Consider the following 19,206-nt stretch of genomic DNA (forward strand, 5'->3'; position numbering starts at 1 on the left):
TGCAAAATAATAGAAAATTAAATGCTACATTGCAAAGAACACAATATCTGTGTAGGATTCAGAGCCAAGTTTGCAACTGCTGTTTCTATTTTCTATATAACATTTTGTACAGTGTTAAAATTTCAATCAGTGTTATACTAATATAAGGATTTTCTATGGGGATATTTTTAAGCATAGCAGTTTCTACCTGGAAAGTATTTATAACTTAGGCTGGTGGGCTAATGAAGGATTCGAGCTGCGCAAGCATTGCAACGTCCACATTCTCACTATTAATGTACAAAGTTCTCACCAGCTCCCCTGTCTATTAACCTAAGAGTTCAGAAACATTTCCCAGTGGTATTGTATGGCTAGCTCAGTTCTTCCATTTAGACTTTGAAAGAGCATTGTTTTCAAAAAGTGTTTTACAACTGGAAATAGAAGTATCTGCTATACTTATTCATATTTTCATGATGAGACAGGTGATCTGATCGCAAGGCGGAAGAGAGATCATGTACATAAACAATGAATTAAAACCCTGAATAGGATTGCTAAGTCTGTTTTTCTAGGTTACAGCTAAATGAGAGCCATTATGTGGGCTTTCAGATAAACTCACAAAGCTCTTATCTGTATAAACCTGATAGATCTGCCATTATTCTTAGTGACTAACAGAAGTTATATCATTCAGTTTCATTAAAAATGCATTAATCCTTTTTTAGTAACCTTCTTCTAATTCATTGATTCAATTATACAACGAACAATAAAAATGTTTGGTATAATAAAAATAAAGTATTAAAATGTGTTATATACATAAATATTTCATCGCAATGAGATTATTCAGGGTTTTAAAAATATTAACAATATGAATATCATGCTCTGAGACAACAAAGTGTATGTTTTTTCAGCATCTCTGAAACTATATATCAAAAAGATTAGTCTTTAAAACGAGAGGCCTGAAATTGTTGCTTATAGTAATACTTGCAGTCACTTCATGTACAGTCTTCCTGTAAAGTTGGTGACACTTACCAGCATAGGTCGACTAAGGGACAGGAAAGTGTTATAGGACGTATGCACGTATTGCTCCTAAATATTGTGAAGCCAGGCTCCTCTGATTAGACCAATTCCCCCCGAAGTCACTGGCCTTTGGCCTAAATGAAAACGGACGAAGACTCCCAGGGTTGGACCTTGAGTTGATGCAAGTATTGGGAACATCTTGCTGGGCGGGCGGTACGCTCCGTACATGGCAGCATTGTGAGCAACTTTCACAGCAGTGGCAGCTACTGAGATCCCACTTACACCAGCTAAATAATTCAGGCCGCCAGGACTCCAGTGTAGCTCTCAATCTGGCAGTTCACGTAAACCAGTTGGAGTAATTCACCTAAGACTTTAATCGATTTTGACACAGCTAGTAGTTTTTATCGTTCGGTATTCAGTTTCTTTTATTAATTTTTGTGGCAGGAGAGCAAAATATCATTGGTTGTATTATGCGTGTTATCTCAAATGCCAATAGCCAGGCACGGCTGAGCAGTTTCTGTGCGAGACAGTCGATGTTGCTGGTTGCTGCGACAAGCTGGTGTGATTTCTGCAAGCGTTCCAAGACTAGAGGAGAAGAAAGCGCTTCATATTTTCATTAGTCATCCCTTTACAGATTTACTTCTAATTCTTTCAGCAAAGCAGATTATTAAAAGCAATGACCTGAGGTCTTCATTCAGATATCAGACTTGCAATCCTGTATAATGTGCGCCGCAGGGCAGAGGTCACACTGACGAGTCTGTTAATGTAGTCGCTCTGGGATAAGATCAATCTCCATACTTCACCATATTGATCTAATAGCTCATTGGCACTTCCCTCTTTGAATTGATTAGCTCATGTGTGAAAAGAGATTGATGGGTTTCTGACCCTGAGGAGTCTGTCAGGGGCACACCCATGGCAGGGGAAGTGGCTGTTTTCGCTGCTTCATTTGGGTGGCTCATTATGTGGATGCCTCACAGGGAATAAAGGTCATAACATTGCTTTATGAATTATTTACAACAAAATATCAGGTTTTGTTTCATTTGATGCTCTACCTGTACTGAATCCATTCTAAACAGAGCATGAAGAAATACACATGAATGGCCAAATGTACCAAATATTTGCGTAAAGGGAACCACCACATATAAGTGACCTTAAAAAGCAATTTTACTAATATAAGGTAATCATAATAGATATGAGGGTAGGAATAGACTTCATGGGTCATCTAGTCCATTCCCCTTATGCAATGACAGAATATTGATGATATCTAGAAATGAATTACATTTTAATTGCATATTCTGGACAAGTAGTCACAGTGAATCTAGTTCAGACATCTCAGGGAACTTCGTATGCACATTGCACTGTAGAAAGAGGCAATTTGCATGCAACATGTGAGCTAAAAAATAAACTATGCACATTTCTCAGTTGTTAAAAGTAACCTAAAAAACCCAGATTCAACTCCATTTATCAAATAGTCATATATTTGCAAAATGCATATATTTGACACAGTAGATTGGATTTTGGTGCTGTGTGTGCTCATGCAAGAGGAAATATAAAAGGAGCTGTCGCCAGAAGCTGAATTTAGAAGTTGGCTTATGTTAGGTTGTACTTAAAAAATGTGTGCATTATCAGAGCCTTCACAGATATAAAGCAATAAAACTAAAGACCGACTCCCTGAAGTCTTCTGTTGTAGCCCAGGCATTTTTGTATTTCTGTCTGCATATGAATTGTAGAATCAGTCTCAAAGACATTTGTAATGAAATAACTTCTTATATACCATCCAAGCTTAGGATACCATGTAATACCATACCTAGGATGGTGCTACATAGGACGTCAGGTTATACGGTTATGCCACACTACAAAAAAATACTGAGCAAAGTATTCTCGTGGTGTTGTTAAGCTGATGCTTATACTTATGTAAGGAGACTGTGCACTTCACTAATAATATCTTGTATTATTTAACTGGACATTCTGGGTTTATTTTGGGGGCTGGCGGTTTAAACTGAAAGATAGATGATTTTATTTACAGAGAAGTGACCATGTATGCTCCATGCAGTCAGGCAACCCTTTTCTACTATTAGATTTATGGTAGCATAAACAGGTACTGCATAAAACCATAGTAATAGGCAGTCCCTTGCCTAAAGACCTTATATTCTAAAAGAAACAGACCCTCAGGCAGATTAGTTAAAAAAAAGAAGAGAGCCAAAGAGAGAATTCAATCCATTAGCTGTCAGTGAAATGATGCTGAATATTTGTATAATCTTGCATTCATTTATACTTCTAAATCATTCAGGCTATTTTATGTACCAGGAAAATTGCCCTGGTATAGACTTATGTAGCCATATTAAAAAAGTTCTAATACACCTCAGAAAAACCTATTAGAGGCAGAGTCGCGATGCACTTTCCTTTGATAAGTCTGGGATAAATCTGGGATTAATCAATAAATCTTCTTACATTTAGGTGTCAAAGTAATATTTTAATCATGGTAAATCTTCAAAAATAAAACTCATTTTAAACTTAGTTACGAACCAAAGTAACTGATACTCAGACCTAGATTATTAGTAGAATGCCAGACGCTTGAACACAAGCTATGCAAAAAATGATTTTTTGAAGAAAATGCTGCCATTTTATTACAAGCTCTTGCCCATTGACCGGGTTTCTGCCAGTCTGATTAAAACTTAGCTCCCACAGTTGTGGTGTATGGCACACTCATGGGTGAACGGGAAGTAATCAGAGCAACCTGATTTTGTTGTTCATCACCCCTGCTGTCATTCAGAAATGAGCTAAGAAAAAACTAATAAATTAGATGTACAGACTGTCTCCCTTTTTCCTAAACTCACAGCTAATCTTCTATTGCATACAGACATGTAGGAACCCAATTTAGAGACTCGAAATTTTGATACCTCTGTCCAGCTGTGACAGCAGAGAGTCAGAGGCTGGCTGAGCTGTGTCACAGTCCACAGTCATTTTCACCTCTAAGGTTCCTGCTCATTCTGTGTTTTGTACTGCAAAACTTCCTCTCATCAACATAACAAGCAGCCCAAATAAAAACAGTTTCTTCAAGGATATTTTTAAACATTAATATTAATCCTAACTAACTGCAGTGCTAATGTCTGTATGGGACCTGGGCAGAGTTGTGACAACCTTTTTTAACGATACTTCAGAGATTTCCAAATTAGAATACAGGAAACAGGAAGTGGGAATAAATGACACAAAGCCAAATGAAAGGATAAATGGGAAAAACATTTTAATACACCCTTGCCTATTCCTTAAACATTCGTTCAGTCAACACTTCCTCTGATTTTTTATAGCATGGCTCTGTCTGCTCTTTTACACTTGACTTTGTTGGGAAAGGAGTTAATTTTTTTGAAGATGATGTTCATAGCTGAAAGGATTTGGTAGTAGCTGCATGCTGAGAACCTCCTGCAATGCTTTTAAGATGTAAAGAGAAGTACTAAGCCTTTTTCCCATGTACAGTAGCTCATCAGCTCATGCATCACTGGTTCTCACTACTTCTCCACAACCTTCTTGTATGACTTCAGCTTCCTTTGGTGGTGGTTTTAAGCAACTTTTTCTATCAAGTCAGATGGATACTGGTTTAATACATGACAACCCCCATTCATAATGCTGAATTTTCTTTCACTTTCTCCCTTATCATTGGGTCTTCTTCCTCATTTAATCTCTGGCCCAGTGACTTACTGTTACTGCTGCAGCCCTTGGGATGTAAGACAACCTTTCTGTATTTTTTCTTCATCAGTATACCATCTCCTTTCACATCTTGTCTGAAGATACTGTTTCTCATGATTTCTTACTGCTTTTGCTGTGGCTTTTTTTGGCTGTTCTATTACAAAACAGAGGAAAACACAGTGGAATACATTTGTATGCCAAGTGCAGTGTTTTACAATAACACCAGCCTCTATTGCCAAAGGTGTATTACAGGTGACTTTCTGTCCTGCTTAGCACACTATAGCTCCCAGTCTTGAGGCTTCAGATCCATATGTTTCAGTGATTCAAGTATGGGCAGAAGGAAATATCTGCCCTTACATAGTTGGATGTTTGTCAAAAGTATTGAGGACTATGAAAAGTAAAATATAAACCAACGTATTTTAATTGCTGAAAAAGACTGCAATGCTGTGCAATCAAAAGATAAAGAACATTTAAAATACAAAACTGCTGATTTGATGATAACTAGAAGTGGCATGGAACATCCAAAGTATTAGATTCCTTGTGTGGTTTATCAGTGTCCAACCCTGGGTATCACTAATACTTACCTGGAAAATTATTATTCTCTCATTTACACTGATGTGATGTTAAAGTAACTCCTTTTTAGTCATGACATCGGAAGATTATCTGCATATTCCCATCGGTATAACTGTGAATACAGTCCAACACTGTGTACACAAACCAACCTTTGTAGGTGTCACCTGTTAAAAGAGTAAGGTTATACTTATCTTATGGCTTGCCCTTTTCCCATACTCCACATCCCCTTGAATAGCTGTGCTAGAAATAAACACAAATCCTATTAAACAGAAGAGTAACCACATACTGTAATTGAAACAAGAGCCAATTTAAATAACTCTTGTGTTAATGCATGCAAAACTGGGGCGTTCTGGGTGTTCTGGGGCATGCAGCACTTGAAAGAACAGGACCCTAAGTGTGTTGAGAGATTACTCTGCCTGCCTGTTACCATATTAAAGAGTCTGTCTGAAATTAGCATGTCTCTTGTGTCACAAGTTAAAAATATTTTCTATATTATACGTAGTTGATTGAGTTTTAATAGAATATTTATTTTGTGGAAAATAAATTTAGTTCTCACTAGGACTTTGTCTTTAATATTAACAATCCACCCCTGTGTGTTGTATTGATCTCTGTCAAAACTTGGTGTTGCTGTTTTCTAAGAAATTTTATAAATGAGAGCTAATGTAGGAGGTAAAGTTTACCTATAGACTCTTAGAATAAGTGTCAGCTGGAAAAATGGGGTAGCTGTAAGAAAAATGAAATCATAATTTATCCAATAAATCACCAAACAGGAAAGGAACATTACATATTAGAAATCCTTTCAGATAATACTAAAATATGTGTGACCTGGAGAAGACCAGAGAGGCTTTAATCGAAGGCTGTACAATAGAGTGAAACTGCTGATTCAATATATTGAGAATAAATTCACCAGCAGTACCATAAAATTTACTAGACTCAGTCTTGCCTTCTGATTCCCTGGAGGACATCATTGTGCATCCTAAAAAGCAGGTCAGACCCGCAAGGCTAACGATGAATCGAGTGGGCCTAATTCTGACTTTGTTTATGTGGAAGTCAGAGGACTTATGTTCATGCAAGTCAAGAGTTAAGAATATGGCCCAGCACATTTTTGCAGTTAGTTAGTTGAGATCAGAAAAAACAGGTGTATTTCTGGAGTAATGCAAGGGAATAAAACAGCTTTAGTACCAAAACTGCTACACGAACTACATAACATTATCTGATTTTTTAAAAAATTCTAGACCCAACAATACATAAACTTATGCTTTTCTAACATCAGTAGAGATACTCACAGAAGTAGGAGTTTGAAGGTCAGTTAGTTCTATGGCTCCAGTCCTGAAGAAGGCACCTCCTTCTTCACCCTGTAAAACAGATGCTGAGAAGAAGAATTAATTTTCCTCTTTCCTTATCTTTGCACTCACTTTGACAGGGAAGAAACACTGCATTGTAAGCAAAATTTTCAGTTGGGACTAAAAAGAAATCCTTTCTTATTTTCAGTTAAAAAAAACCCACCTAAAAAGAACCTAAGAAAAACACATTTATAATTCATCATAAATAATGCTGACTGTGAAATACTAAGTCATTTTCATGCAGTTTGCACAGAGATAAATGTGAGGAAAAGGGGAGAAAATAGGACTGTTATATGTCGCATTTGACACACTATATAATATATATATATATATATATAGACGCACACACAAAGTTTATTGTAACAGCCCTTTCATCTGATGTTTGAAGAACTGAGATTTGTCATTTACCTTCTCCTTAATAGAGGGGAATACTCTCTAAATGGAGTCCAAAGATCCAGAAAAAAAGAGAGGTCTTATTCTTTAGTAGGATCACCATCTGCTGCTTGCCCATACTCCCTTCAGCAACCTGAGGCCCCTAGACTCACACACCTTGTGTTATATTCCTGCAAGAAAATGGGATGAGTGTGAACTGATGCTCAAGGCTGCTTTTTATTTAAGTATTTTGATTCAATGGAAGATTAGCCCTGAAACTGGGAAATGGCTGGTCACTGCTGCTTTGATCCCTTCTTTCACAGTGATCTTACACACAGCTGTCCAGGGGCATGCAAGGGGAGAAGCTGTTGCAAAGCCATCGCTCTCCCCGTGTGCATTTGCTAAGCAGGAAACACCACACGCTATTCGGAGCATGGGCACCACATATTCACTGCTTCACATTTTGGAAGGGTGAAAGTGTGGGGATTTTTAAAGGTATAATGTTGCTTTGTGCTATAAATTCCTTATCTATGGCCCTTAAAACCCTGAGAAGTGGCTTGATATTCCACATACTAATGGTTCCATGAGCAGGGAGTTAATGAAGCATTTTAGTCTTTCTCCCTTCCTCTCTCTCGGCTCCCTGCTGTTGGATAAAGGGTGAGCATATGAGCCTTTCTTTCAGCATGGTAACCAGCAGTTACTTTCCTCTATCTGGATACTGATTCACACAAGGCACATAGGAACTTAATGTCTTGGATAGATGAACTCCCTGTTGAAATAAGCTGACTACTGACTGAGGGATTCAGAAGTTATTGAAGGAAGAGGTACACACACACACAGAGGCACACACCAAGTATAATTGCACCTTTATAACAGCCTCTTTACATGCTGTAAAGGAGCCGGAAAAGGCACACACTGAAGTATTTCTATATTTCCTTTCATTTTCAAATCACGAAAAAATGTAAAATGCTACCAACCTTGGACAGATTTTATACTCACTTCACACTAGAGCTAGACGGCAACAGGACAGTCGTCTAACCCAACATGGGCTTGTAAAGATCGCTCCCTGCCTTTACCTAGAAATTTTATATAACACACAGGTTTCTAGTAAAGCGCTGGAACAATCATAGTTAATATTAAATAATTTTTTCTTGAACTTTGTAGCGTTTTATTACTGAGGTTATAGGTAGTAATCACATTTTATTAGGGCATTCACTGATTCTGAAAGTTATGTGCATATACTTTTAAAACCGCATTGGCTGTTACGTGCTGCTTTTTGACAGCAACCTTGCACGGGAGGTTTCCCACTGTTAGCAGCAACCCATCTGCAGAGTCCAAATCCTTCTCTACCTTTGTAACAATTTGGAAACCATGCATGCATTCAAGAGTAAAAATTAGCCTCTGGAGTGCACTTGTCTTATAAAACTTTGATTTGGGGCGATTTGCTTCACTATAGCATAAGAAAATGGAGTAACAGCTCGAGCTACGTGTCTGCAATGACTTGTAAGTGATCTCCTAACTACATTTGAAAGAAAGTTCAACCATCCCTTGAACCTGTATGCTTCAGGCTGAACAATTCAGACAGATGTTTAATCACTTCATATTCACTAGGAAATGGCTATTCAATGGCCGTAGAATTTAAAAGTGGCACTATGAGATGAATGCTTCATGTTATTTCTATACTGGCATTCCCTTTTAGAAGCATAAGTAAAAACAATTCAGCTGAATCCAACACGGTTTTATCACATAAATTTCAATCACCTTTTTTTTTTTTTAATCATTAGATACCCTTTTAAATTTTTAGTAGCAGAAAAGCCCAAAGCTATAGTGCAAGTTGATGAAAAGAGATGAAAAAGGATTCTCCAGCTTCTCAAAAGGGAGGTGTAGAATGGGTAAAAGGCGAGTGCATTGTTTAACTGAATCTGCAGCAATAATTATAAGGAAAATATTTAACTTGGAGCAACACAAAAAACCATGACCCCGAAACTTTTAACAGGTAATTCATCAAGTGTCAGGCTGAAAATACCTCTTCAGAAGAAAAATTGTAATAAATCTGCAGTTGTTGGTTATAGTATGCTAAATATTGTGAAACACTTTCCTAAAAGAAAGACGCAGTGTGGTTTTGACAAGATTAAGGTGCATTTCAGCAAAGCATACACATTATTCTTCATTTTACTGTTTGGCAATTTCAATGTTCTTCTTCAGAGAAAACAAAAGTTTATAATGATTAACGTTCTGTGCTGTGGGAAGCATATACTCCACAACAATACTACTCTTGTCTTGTACTCGCCTTCCTCATCTCTAACATCAGCGCAAATAGTTTTTCAGATGAGTAACCAGCATTTCTGAGATAAGTCCTTCCTTTAACTACAGTTGATAATGTGTGATTGTGTATTGCAGTGTCAACAGAGGCCTCAACAAGCCTGACAAACTTCCACTGAGTCCCGTACCAAAAGCTAAGGGACCAGCTGAGTGAGAGTCTGGGGTTTAGCAGGCAAATGTGACATTCCCATCCCCAACCCCAGACCATCTTTTTGTCCTGCCAAGACATAGTGTGTCGCCACAGTGCTCAGGATTAGACCTTTACACTTCAAATTGAGAGTCTATTTTCTCCACTCCTGGAAATATCCTAGGTGACTTGCATTATATTGGTAAGATAAATTATGGAAACCAATAGTTGCATCTAAATGTATGCTCATGCATGCCTGTTTTCTAATCCTTGTTAACAGAGAACTCAGAAAAGTGATCTAAAGTCACCTTATAATTCCATTTATATGGAATATAAGGTGGAGGAACTCAGCATGCTGCCAGGAAGTTCTGCGTTCAAACCTGTGTTCAGATATTTAACAGCATGAAGTTCACTGTGCAGATGAGCAATACCATGTGAATCTTTCACAGTGGACACAAAGAAGTCTCACAGTTCCACCAGGCTGCAGCCAGCCCTTCCCGAGTGCTGCGGCAAATAGGCTGTGCAAGTAGTGATTCCCTCCTGGGGCGGGGGAGAAAGAGAGAGACAGCGAGCGCGCCAAAGTTTTCTTTCACAGAGGTCGCGATACTGAAATATTGTCAATTAATACTGATACTGTGCACATTTCTACCTTGAGGTCACTGAAGATATGTTTCCAGTCAACACGGGAAGGACAAAATCTTAAAACCTTATCAGAATATAGTGCATTGCATCCTGCCATCCACTTGCACACAAAACACCTCTAAGTGGATATTGCACAGGCAAACTGACTGTTCAGTGCCTCATTCACCATGTCTACCTGTTTACCTATCAGCATTCCAGATGCTGGGGGACCCTTTGTGCATAATGAGTTGTGCTCTTATGTTAGTTTATTCTGGCTAGCTTGGTAGTTAGTAGGCAGCACAGTGGGATGGCACTGGGTGGTTGTGGCAGTGACTATTTGTCTTCCAGCTTATGACTTGGGGAATATTCTACAAGTAGTCCAAACAGCATGAGATACAAGGTTATGGATGACTCCAAATTCTGATGTGCTTCCTTGTCCTCACTGTAAGCATAGGTAAATAGGATTTTGGTATAGGAAATAGAATTTACCTATTGCCATAGGTATGCTATCACAAAGCTATCCCTTGCTCCACCTTTGTATCCCTGCTGCTTGAGAGAGCAGACAATGCACATGTCCATTTTCACCTCTGGGACTTCTGCCTGTGCTGGCAACAACCGCCATCCTCCGCTTCTCTAACACAAAGTACTTGCTCCTCCCGTGCCCCAGCAGCATCACTTACTGTCACACAAACTCTTTAAGTCTGCATCTCATCCAATCTCATCACCCTCACCTTCAAGGTTTTACATGACATCCAACTTCCCCTATGTCTTCTCTCACCACACTGCCTCCCCATTCCCCTCCCTTAAAGCCTCCTCCTGAGCACTCTCTTTGCTTCCCTTGTCACTTAGCAGCAGTTTTACAAGTGTGATGTTTTACTCCTTTCATACTCATAACATTATTACTCTCTCATGCCACCCTGCACGCTGGAAATGATCTCCTATTTCTTTTGAGTCACACACCCTCCCTTAGCTTAGCTTCCTCCACATCTTTCCTTAAAAGCCATTTCTTCAGCAACAATTTCCAGTTATGCTATCCCCACTGGTGTGTCTTCATCTGAATGCCACTGGCCAGAGAGGACCTAAATTTAACCATCTGGGCACAGTATTTACACACATACAGCTTTTGCTCGAGGCTAGATAGGTGTCAAATGGGTATCTCATTTGACAACTTGCTTAGGTAAGACATGGGTTACATTATCCTTGTGTCAATGTTCTGTTACGGCAGGGAGCAGCTGCAAATTTGGGTAGTGTTCTTGCAGCATCCGATTTTGGCCATATGATGTTCAAATTTTATTTATAAGCATTCCCAGTAGCTGGGACAAAGGGCACTTTTTTCTTGCCGTTGTTAAAACATTGATAATACTCTTAAAGATCTCCACAACTGAAAAAACCTCAAAGTTTAGCCAGTAGTACAAGTTTATGAGCTTGTTTCTAATTCAATGTATAACATAATTGAAAATTATGTTGATTATAGGGAAGTCCCAGACTGGACCTAAGTTATTTTGGTGATAGCATCTTATCTTTTCTCCTGCTTACCTTGTTAATGGCGGACTAGCACGCTTTAGCTTTGGAGTCAGAAGACTGAAGTCAACAATGTGCTTTTTCTGCAGAGGGCCTTCCTCTTCAGAACTCACTCTCCACTTTGGCCACCAAAACTTAAGCCTCTTTGCCTTCAGGTTTAAGGCACATACTTGTTTTGGTGAAAGGCTGATTTTTTCATTTTGCCAGATAATACACTTCTGCAACTCATTTATTGAGGTGCCACAGAAACACAAAGGTGTTTGTGTTCTGGCTGAAGTTACACACGTCATAAAGTTTACCAGCTCATTCTAACATAAGTGGTGTGTTACCGTTTTTGTTCCATGTGATCTATGTTGTTTTCTATTTTTCATTTCGTATGCATTAGCAGAGATAAAGTATGTGTTTTCCTCATCTACATGCCTTTCAGAAGTAGGCTGGAACTGATCACTTGCCCTACATTTTAGTAATCTATGACCCTCCTTTAAGTCATCCCTGTTTCTTCCTAGTGCAAACTGGGAAGCATTCTGCTGCCCTGCCAGCTTTCTTAAAATGGCAAAAGCAGCTGGATCTAACGGTCTTCTGAAGGCAATACTGTGTTTTGGATGTGTATTGTGCTTTTTATGCTATCCATTTTATAGGCTTTCACTGGTTAAATATCAGTGAATACAGAGGAGCAGATTTTGTGAACCACTAGCAGATGTTCGCTGTTGCTAGTTTTATGAGTCTTGTAGAACAGCAGGAACAGGCTATGTGCAAAACATTTTTTTTTTGTGATTTTGCCATCTCATACTGTTCTCACAGCACTGGCTCGGTAATGATATGATAAAGCTTGGGAGGTAAGCTTTGATTGCAGGGGCCTTCAGAAAGCCAGACCTGTAAAGTGCAGTTTGTTTTCAAAAGCCTGTGGCTGAGACAGATGGGTTAGCTGGAAATATGTCATTTATAATATATTCAAATGCTTGACCTCTTATTCAGGTATTAGTTGTTATGACATGGATGCTGAATGTTTAAACTGCCTCACAGTTTCATTCAGATGTAAGCTATGATACCTTTGTGTGAAAAGCTAATTTTGGATTAAATTATCATGTTAGCATGATTTATTTGATTTTTGTAACGCCTTATTGTACAGAGGAGAAAATGATCACAGAACAGTTTCACGTAAAAAGCAAGAGTACTAGAATCTGTAAATTTCAAACATTTTCTTCAAATAATGCCTTACTCGAAACCTGGCCCATGTTTTGGTAGGGAGTGTATCAATACGGTAATTTACTGTCCTCTCTTGAGCTAACAAGTCAGTTGGCTGAAATGGTTTTGTAGTCAAATACGTGTTGTGGGCAGAAGAAGAGATGTTTAATACAGAATCAGCCTTGCTCTGTGATCTGAACAGAAATGAATTATCATGGGCACAGACAGCATAGGGACGGAGCAAGGCTGAGTTGGTGATAGCACTAGCTTTACTTTGACTTAGTAATATATCCATCTCCAGAGGCCACACCTCTTTCTTTCCTCCACCTCTGTTGCCAATGGATATGTAGCTTATAGGGGTTATCTGAGTATACATGTATTAACTGTGACTGTAGGCAGAACAGCAACTGTGAGATAAAAGATTATTCTTAATACTGGAAAGCCAAAGCATGCAAAACATTTGAAATATTGGAACTGAGAATGTTTGCACAATACTAATTCAGCCCTTTTGTGTCTACACATTAAAATCCGTTATAACACAAACACAGATTGAAGACAAAATAAGAATAAGACAGACAATCTTAATACAAGCATTGACTAATTCTGCAGTGCTTGATTTTGCAACCTTAAGCTATTATTTTGGCATAGATATTTGGATATAGTTTTCCTTGGTTTTGTTGTTGTTGTTTCTTGTTTGCTTTTTAAAGAGCAAAGAGGGGGATAAAAATAAAATTTAAAAAACCAAAACAAAACCCCATGAAAATTATATCATCCTCTAGGTAAAGCAGTAGTGGAGGGAGTGAGTTGTGCAGTTTTCCAGCACAGATACCTGCTGCAGTCATGGAGCAGGTAAAAGCCAGAACTGAGGGTCCTAGTGCAGGCTCTGCGGGAGAACGTGATCTGCTGCACACAGGTTCTTCTGCCCTTCTCTCCCCGCTGGCTTTATGCTAATCTGCTGCCTTTCTCTCCTGATTTCATTTGCTTGCACAGTCCAGCAAGAGGGAATAAACCTAAGAGGGAGAAACTGGGACAAGAACAGTTGGGAGAAGACTGTGAGTGGGGAGACGGGAAGTTATGATGAATGAAGGAGGCAAACAGAGACTTCAATGTTTAAGATGTTAAAGTCTGAGCTATATGGCAAGTGACTGGAAAGACACTGGAAAGACAATACTAGGAAATTTCACAGGTGACAGTACAAAAATCTATTAGTAACAAACGTTACCTCCTTCTCTACACAACTAGAAAACAAGCTTGAAAGTTCAAAAATTCATTAGGTCGTAGCTGATAAAATTTGAGAGCATCTATTGCATTATCTAATTCAGCTCATGCAAGATTGCTCCTTATAATGTGGTTTCCTGTGAATTATCAAATCTAGTTCTAAAGCAATTGAAATTAGAACCCCTGAAAAACAATTTTAATAGTTCCATATCTCAGAAATTCTAGGCATTTTTCCACTTTAAATATTCTCTTTGTTAATTTCTTTTTTACTTCTAATTCCTATCATTTTTAATCTGTTCAGCAATTGCTGTCTATGCAGGTTCTTAGAGTCCTTTTAACTATATACATGCTATTACCACATCTACACCAGACACTTAATTGCAGCAAGGCTAATGTATGCATATCTTAACTCTTTCAGGACACGTCTGAAGTCAAAGACTTTGTTTGATTTTATGAAGAAATCAGTAAGTTCAGCAAGAACAGGTCCAGAGGATATTGGTGCTTACCGTGACTTAAATTCATAGTTTGTCTTCTGCTAATTTGTGAATTTTTTTTCTCCCACTTCCACGGAAGTCTTAATTATTCTTCAAAGTGAATAAAACTGAATGCAATCCAGTTGCAATAGGAGTCAGTTTAGTGGTATGCTTTGTTGTCCTATAATACCTACATCCCAAATAACATTGCACAAAAACGTAATGTAGGTTGCTTGTGCTGAGTGGCCAGCATGTTCCTCCTGTTACCCAATGCAGTCAGTGATACGTCTCGCTGCTCGCTACTGCCTTGTGCACAGCCGCTTCTTGCCCTACCGGTGACTCCTGAAGCTGCTTAGAGGCAGTGTTTACCTCTCTCTTCACTTTTTCCTTTGCCAGGGACCTACCTCTGACGTGGGCTTGTTGCAGCAATAATGTTCTTGGATCTGCAGATTCCTTACTATTTCCAGAAGCTGAGGTTCAAGGATCGGGAGTATGGGAAAGTTCACATTAGTGTTATTTCTGCTATTCTTGTTTTGAGTAAAAATAATCTCCCATTTCCATGAGCATTTAATAAATACACCATTATTATTATTACTTTGCATAACAATGACATAGTTCTGCTTTCCTAGAGTGTAAGCAATAGTAAATATTCTATACATTTTACGGATAAGGGTTTCAGCAGTACTCTATTTATTCAGCTGAGAATAGCAATTTTGTGGATGAATAATTTTTGATAGCGTTTCTGTTCTCATGACGTTAACCAGATGCTTGAAGAAGGACTGACTCCATAGCGTGATGTAAGACTTACTCCCAGAGTGATGCCACCAATGTTCGTGTTTGCTTTACAGGTTGATGACCAAATGAAGTTGCTTCAGAACTGTTGGAGTGAACTCTTAATTCTAGATCACATTTACCGGCAAGTGGTACACGGGAAAGAAGGCTCCATCCTTCTGGTTACCAGGCAACAAGTGAGTATATGGGCTCAGAGAAGTATTGATGGCTTTTTGATAATCATTTTCAAAATAGCAGGAGTTTAACTAGGTCAGAAGCACTCCTGTGTTCTCAGAGATTCTCCACAAATAATGTAGATAAAATGACTTGTGCACTCTGTTCCTAGTCTGCTGATTACAGTTAAACTTATAAAAGCAGATATAATCATAAGCACTTTGCTTTTCAAATATACTTGTATACTTCAGTGATTGAAAAATAGCAGATGAGAAGTGTTTCTCCAGAAGTTGTATTTCCTTGGGGCTAAAATGGTTTCTGACAGCAGCAACAACAAACCTCCCAAACCTGATGCTTTAGGTCTAAGCAATTATAGCTTATTTTCCCTTCAGAATTGTGGTTTACTCAAAAGAAACACTAGCTGGGTCAGAAACCTAGAGAAACTGCAGCTACTACCTCAGAAATGTCTTGCTTTTAGAGAAGTATGCGCATGTGTGAGAAACTGGGGAGCTGAGATATCTAATCCCAGGAAAACTATTCAGTCCATATAAATGCAGGTATGGTTTCAGGAGCTGTCTCAGGGTATGCACCCTGCAGTTTTTGCACAGCTTTCCAAGGGTTAATTTTCTTCAGGTGTCAGATGCTCCCAAAACGCAAGAGCAATAATGTGGCAAATATTAGGAAAACTGTGAGAAAACCCAAAGGAAATAGAAAGTTTTGTCTCCCTCATACTTTTCAAAGCACAAAGAACTTGACAGTAAAATAAGAACCTTATTCCTAAGCTTCTTATTCTGGTTTTAACAGAAGAAAAATCACAGTATCAAAGAGAAGCAAAGTGCACATTATGCTCCTGATTCAAAGTGAAAATAAATGATGGCCCATTGATATTTAAGCAGCTGCAAACTGAACTGCGTCATTTTATACACACATGGGAAAGAGCTCCTTTTTCTAAGATACATCATTTATGTGTGCATGTTGTGGAATCTGCTTACAGCTTTAGTTATAATTTTAAAACTGTAGCCATTTCTTAACACTAAGAACAAGTGTTTATAGGAATCAGAAGGAGAAATAACTGGTTGCATTTATGATTAAAAAGTATACAGCAGAAGGGAGAAATGATCAACTTGTCCAAGAAAAGAAGTGGGCAAATTCAAAATCTAGCTGTGGAACTGACTCCTGCACCTTTGTGGAAAGTCACTAACCTATCTGAGATAAAGTTATACTCCCTAATTATATGAGCAAAAATTAGTTTCATTACTCTTGGTTTATATTGGTGCTATTGAGAAAATGACTGATCCCCTTTCCATTTCATCATCTGCAAAACATGGACAATTGTACCAGCAATTATTTTATTTACCACACAGGGTGCTTGCTTGTTCCTTTGTTTATAAAACTATAAGTATATTGACAGTTTTCTGTTCCTGAGAGAACTGCTAAATTAGTGTCTCATTTGTTATGTGATTATCTAGTTTTTAGAGGTACTGAGTGCCTAAGTCCCACTGAAAGCATTAGAGACATCTAAATACCCTTAAATCCTAGCCATTGTCCCCATATTTCCACAGTAATAATTCTTACCTCATTAGCCACTTTTTTCTTGAAAAAAACCCCAACTGTGCGTGATCTCAAGGCAAAGCAGAGCATTTCATCACTGTTGGACAACAGGTAACAGGATGCTTATTAAATGTACTGCTTCCAAACCATCAGCTGGTTTTGGAAGTTGTATATTTCCAGGCAGAATTATAGTCTCCAACTAAATTAAAACCCAGCTAAATTGGACCGATTGCATCCATTTTTGCCTCAGGTTTGTCAAATGGGTTTAATACATCCTCCTTTCAACCCAGTGTTGCTTTCCTATGCCAAAGGTTGTCATTTTGAAGTTCGGTGCAAGCACCCCCAGAGTCTCCCATCATCTGTACGTTCCTCTTTGCACTTGGGCTGCTCGGAGAGCAAGGAGCCATGTTACAAGACACCAAACAAGAACACTACAGTCAGTCCCTTTCCTTATGGACGGAGTCCTTCCCATTTCACGCTTGCTAACGGCTAGAGGAGATACTCCCATGTATGCACCACATGTTCTCCTTGAGAAATAGGGAGACACCAGACCTGAAATAAACACGCAGTTTCTGGCTGCTGTTTTTGAAACTGGAAAGAGTCTGAAATCTACATGTAATGCCACGGTATTGTCCTGCTATCATTCAGCTCCGGTCACTGTCATCCTAGATTAAAAGCCAGATTGCTCACAGGACTGGGCGCAGCTGCGCGGACTGCGCCTGCTCTTGCTGGGCTGTGCGTGGCATGCATGCTCACGGAAAGACCGCCGGTAGTTGAGATATTACAGAAATGCCGCTACTATGCCAATATGCGAGTTGTATGCAATTTGTCATTCAAAAGCATTTACTTTAAAACATCATCTAGTTAAATGATTTTCCATGGGTGAAAATCGTTCATTGAAGAACCTCTTTTATTTAGATAGACAAAGTTGGGTGAGCTAAGCAGAAGGTTTAAAATATCTAGAATTGCCAGAGCCACAAATCTTAAAATCACAGAATAATCCAGGCTCGAAGGGATTTTAAGGAGTCTCTAGTCCAACACCCTGCTCAAACCAGGTTTCTCAGGGCTTTGTCCCGTTGGGCTTTGAAAACCCCCAAGGACGGAAACTGCACAACATCCCTGGGCAGCCAGCGCCACGGCCTGATCATCTTCATGGGGAGAAAGTTTTTCCTTAGTTCTGGTCTAAATCTCTTTTTGTTCAACTTATACCCAATGCTGGTCACTCTCCTCCTCCTTGAGCCCTGCTACAAAGCACAGAGCCTGGGAGACCTTGTTAGTAAGACTGAGGCAAAGGCAGCACTGAGTAACCTCAGCCTGGTCTGTGTTTGCTGCCACTAAATCACCAGCTGAATCCAGCAGCAGTCCCACATTTCCCTCATTCATCCCCTAACTAGCAATTTGACATCCCTTGCAAGTCTCAACTCTAGCTGAACACTGGCTTTTTTAGCATCATCCCTACATGCCTGGCCAGTGCTTCCAAAGTACTTGTTCCGAGCCATTCCTGGCTTCAGCTGCTGTATACTGCCTTTTTGCATTGTAGCTCAGTTGTGAGTGAGTTGTTTAGCTAAGCTGATCCAATACAACTGCTTCTTTTCCTAAGGGTCAAGATGGACCGTCTTGGCAGCATCAACCCAGTCTGTTGTCATTCTAAGACACAATGCCAGTTCAAACGTACTTATGAAAGGACAATTATGACTGTGTCTGTCTCCTCTGTATTAACTGTAAAATAATTCTGGAAAGCCACACTTCCACACCCAGGCATTATGAGTCTTTGCTGTTGCACTAAATGCTGCACCCTTTCTGGTTGCTGCCCTGATCCTTTCAGTTCCTCCAGTAGAGAAAGGGAAGTAACCATGCCATCATCTCATAAAAATTAATTGATTAAGGTGTGGAAAGCACTCTGACACTTCTGATGAAAAGTGCTGTAGATATTTTTATTTACTGCTACCAGCAAAGCACTATGAGCAAAATTACAGTCAATCATCTGGCTTTCAAAGATATTAACTTTAAACTGAGGACCTGAGCTAGGTAGCTGACTTTATTGCCTGAGAGATCATGATTATTGTCACAAGTTAGCAAATTTAAGACCTCAGAAGCCTCACTCCTTGCTTTCCTTAATATATCCCTCCATAAAAGCTACTCATAAACACAGTCCTTTTTACAATCACAATCAAGGAGGAAGCTGTAAGGGGGGAACTTATCACCACTTAATTACAACATACCTGCTTTCTCCACTTAGGCTGCACGGCCTCTGTTCCTCAGACACAAAAGTCAAACTTCA

The 19,206-nt window shown here is 39.0% G+C and overlaps 1 protein-coding gene across 1 annotated transcript in view; it reads left to right on the forward strand.

The window, feature by feature from the left end:
* The window catches only part of NR5A2 (nuclear receptor subfamily 5 group A member 2), an 85,933-nt gene that overhangs the window by 28,859 nt on the left and 37,868 nt on the right, over positions 1-19,206 (forward strand). Inside the window, exon 5 of the mRNA XM_075509230.1 lies at positions 15,278-15,397. Coding sequence (XP_075365345.1) covers positions 15,278-15,397 — 120 coding nt within the window. The remainder of the gene's footprint in view (positions 1-15,277; positions 15,398-19,206) is intronic.

This window comes from Mycteria americana, chromosome 7 (genome assembly GCF_035582795.1).
Source record: "Mycteria americana isolate JAX WOST 10 ecotype Jacksonville Zoo and Gardens chromosome 7, USCA_MyAme_1.0, whole genome shotgun sequence".
NCBI classification, from domain to species: Eukaryota; Metazoa; Chordata; class Aves; order Ciconiiformes; family Ciconiidae; genus Mycteria; species Mycteria americana.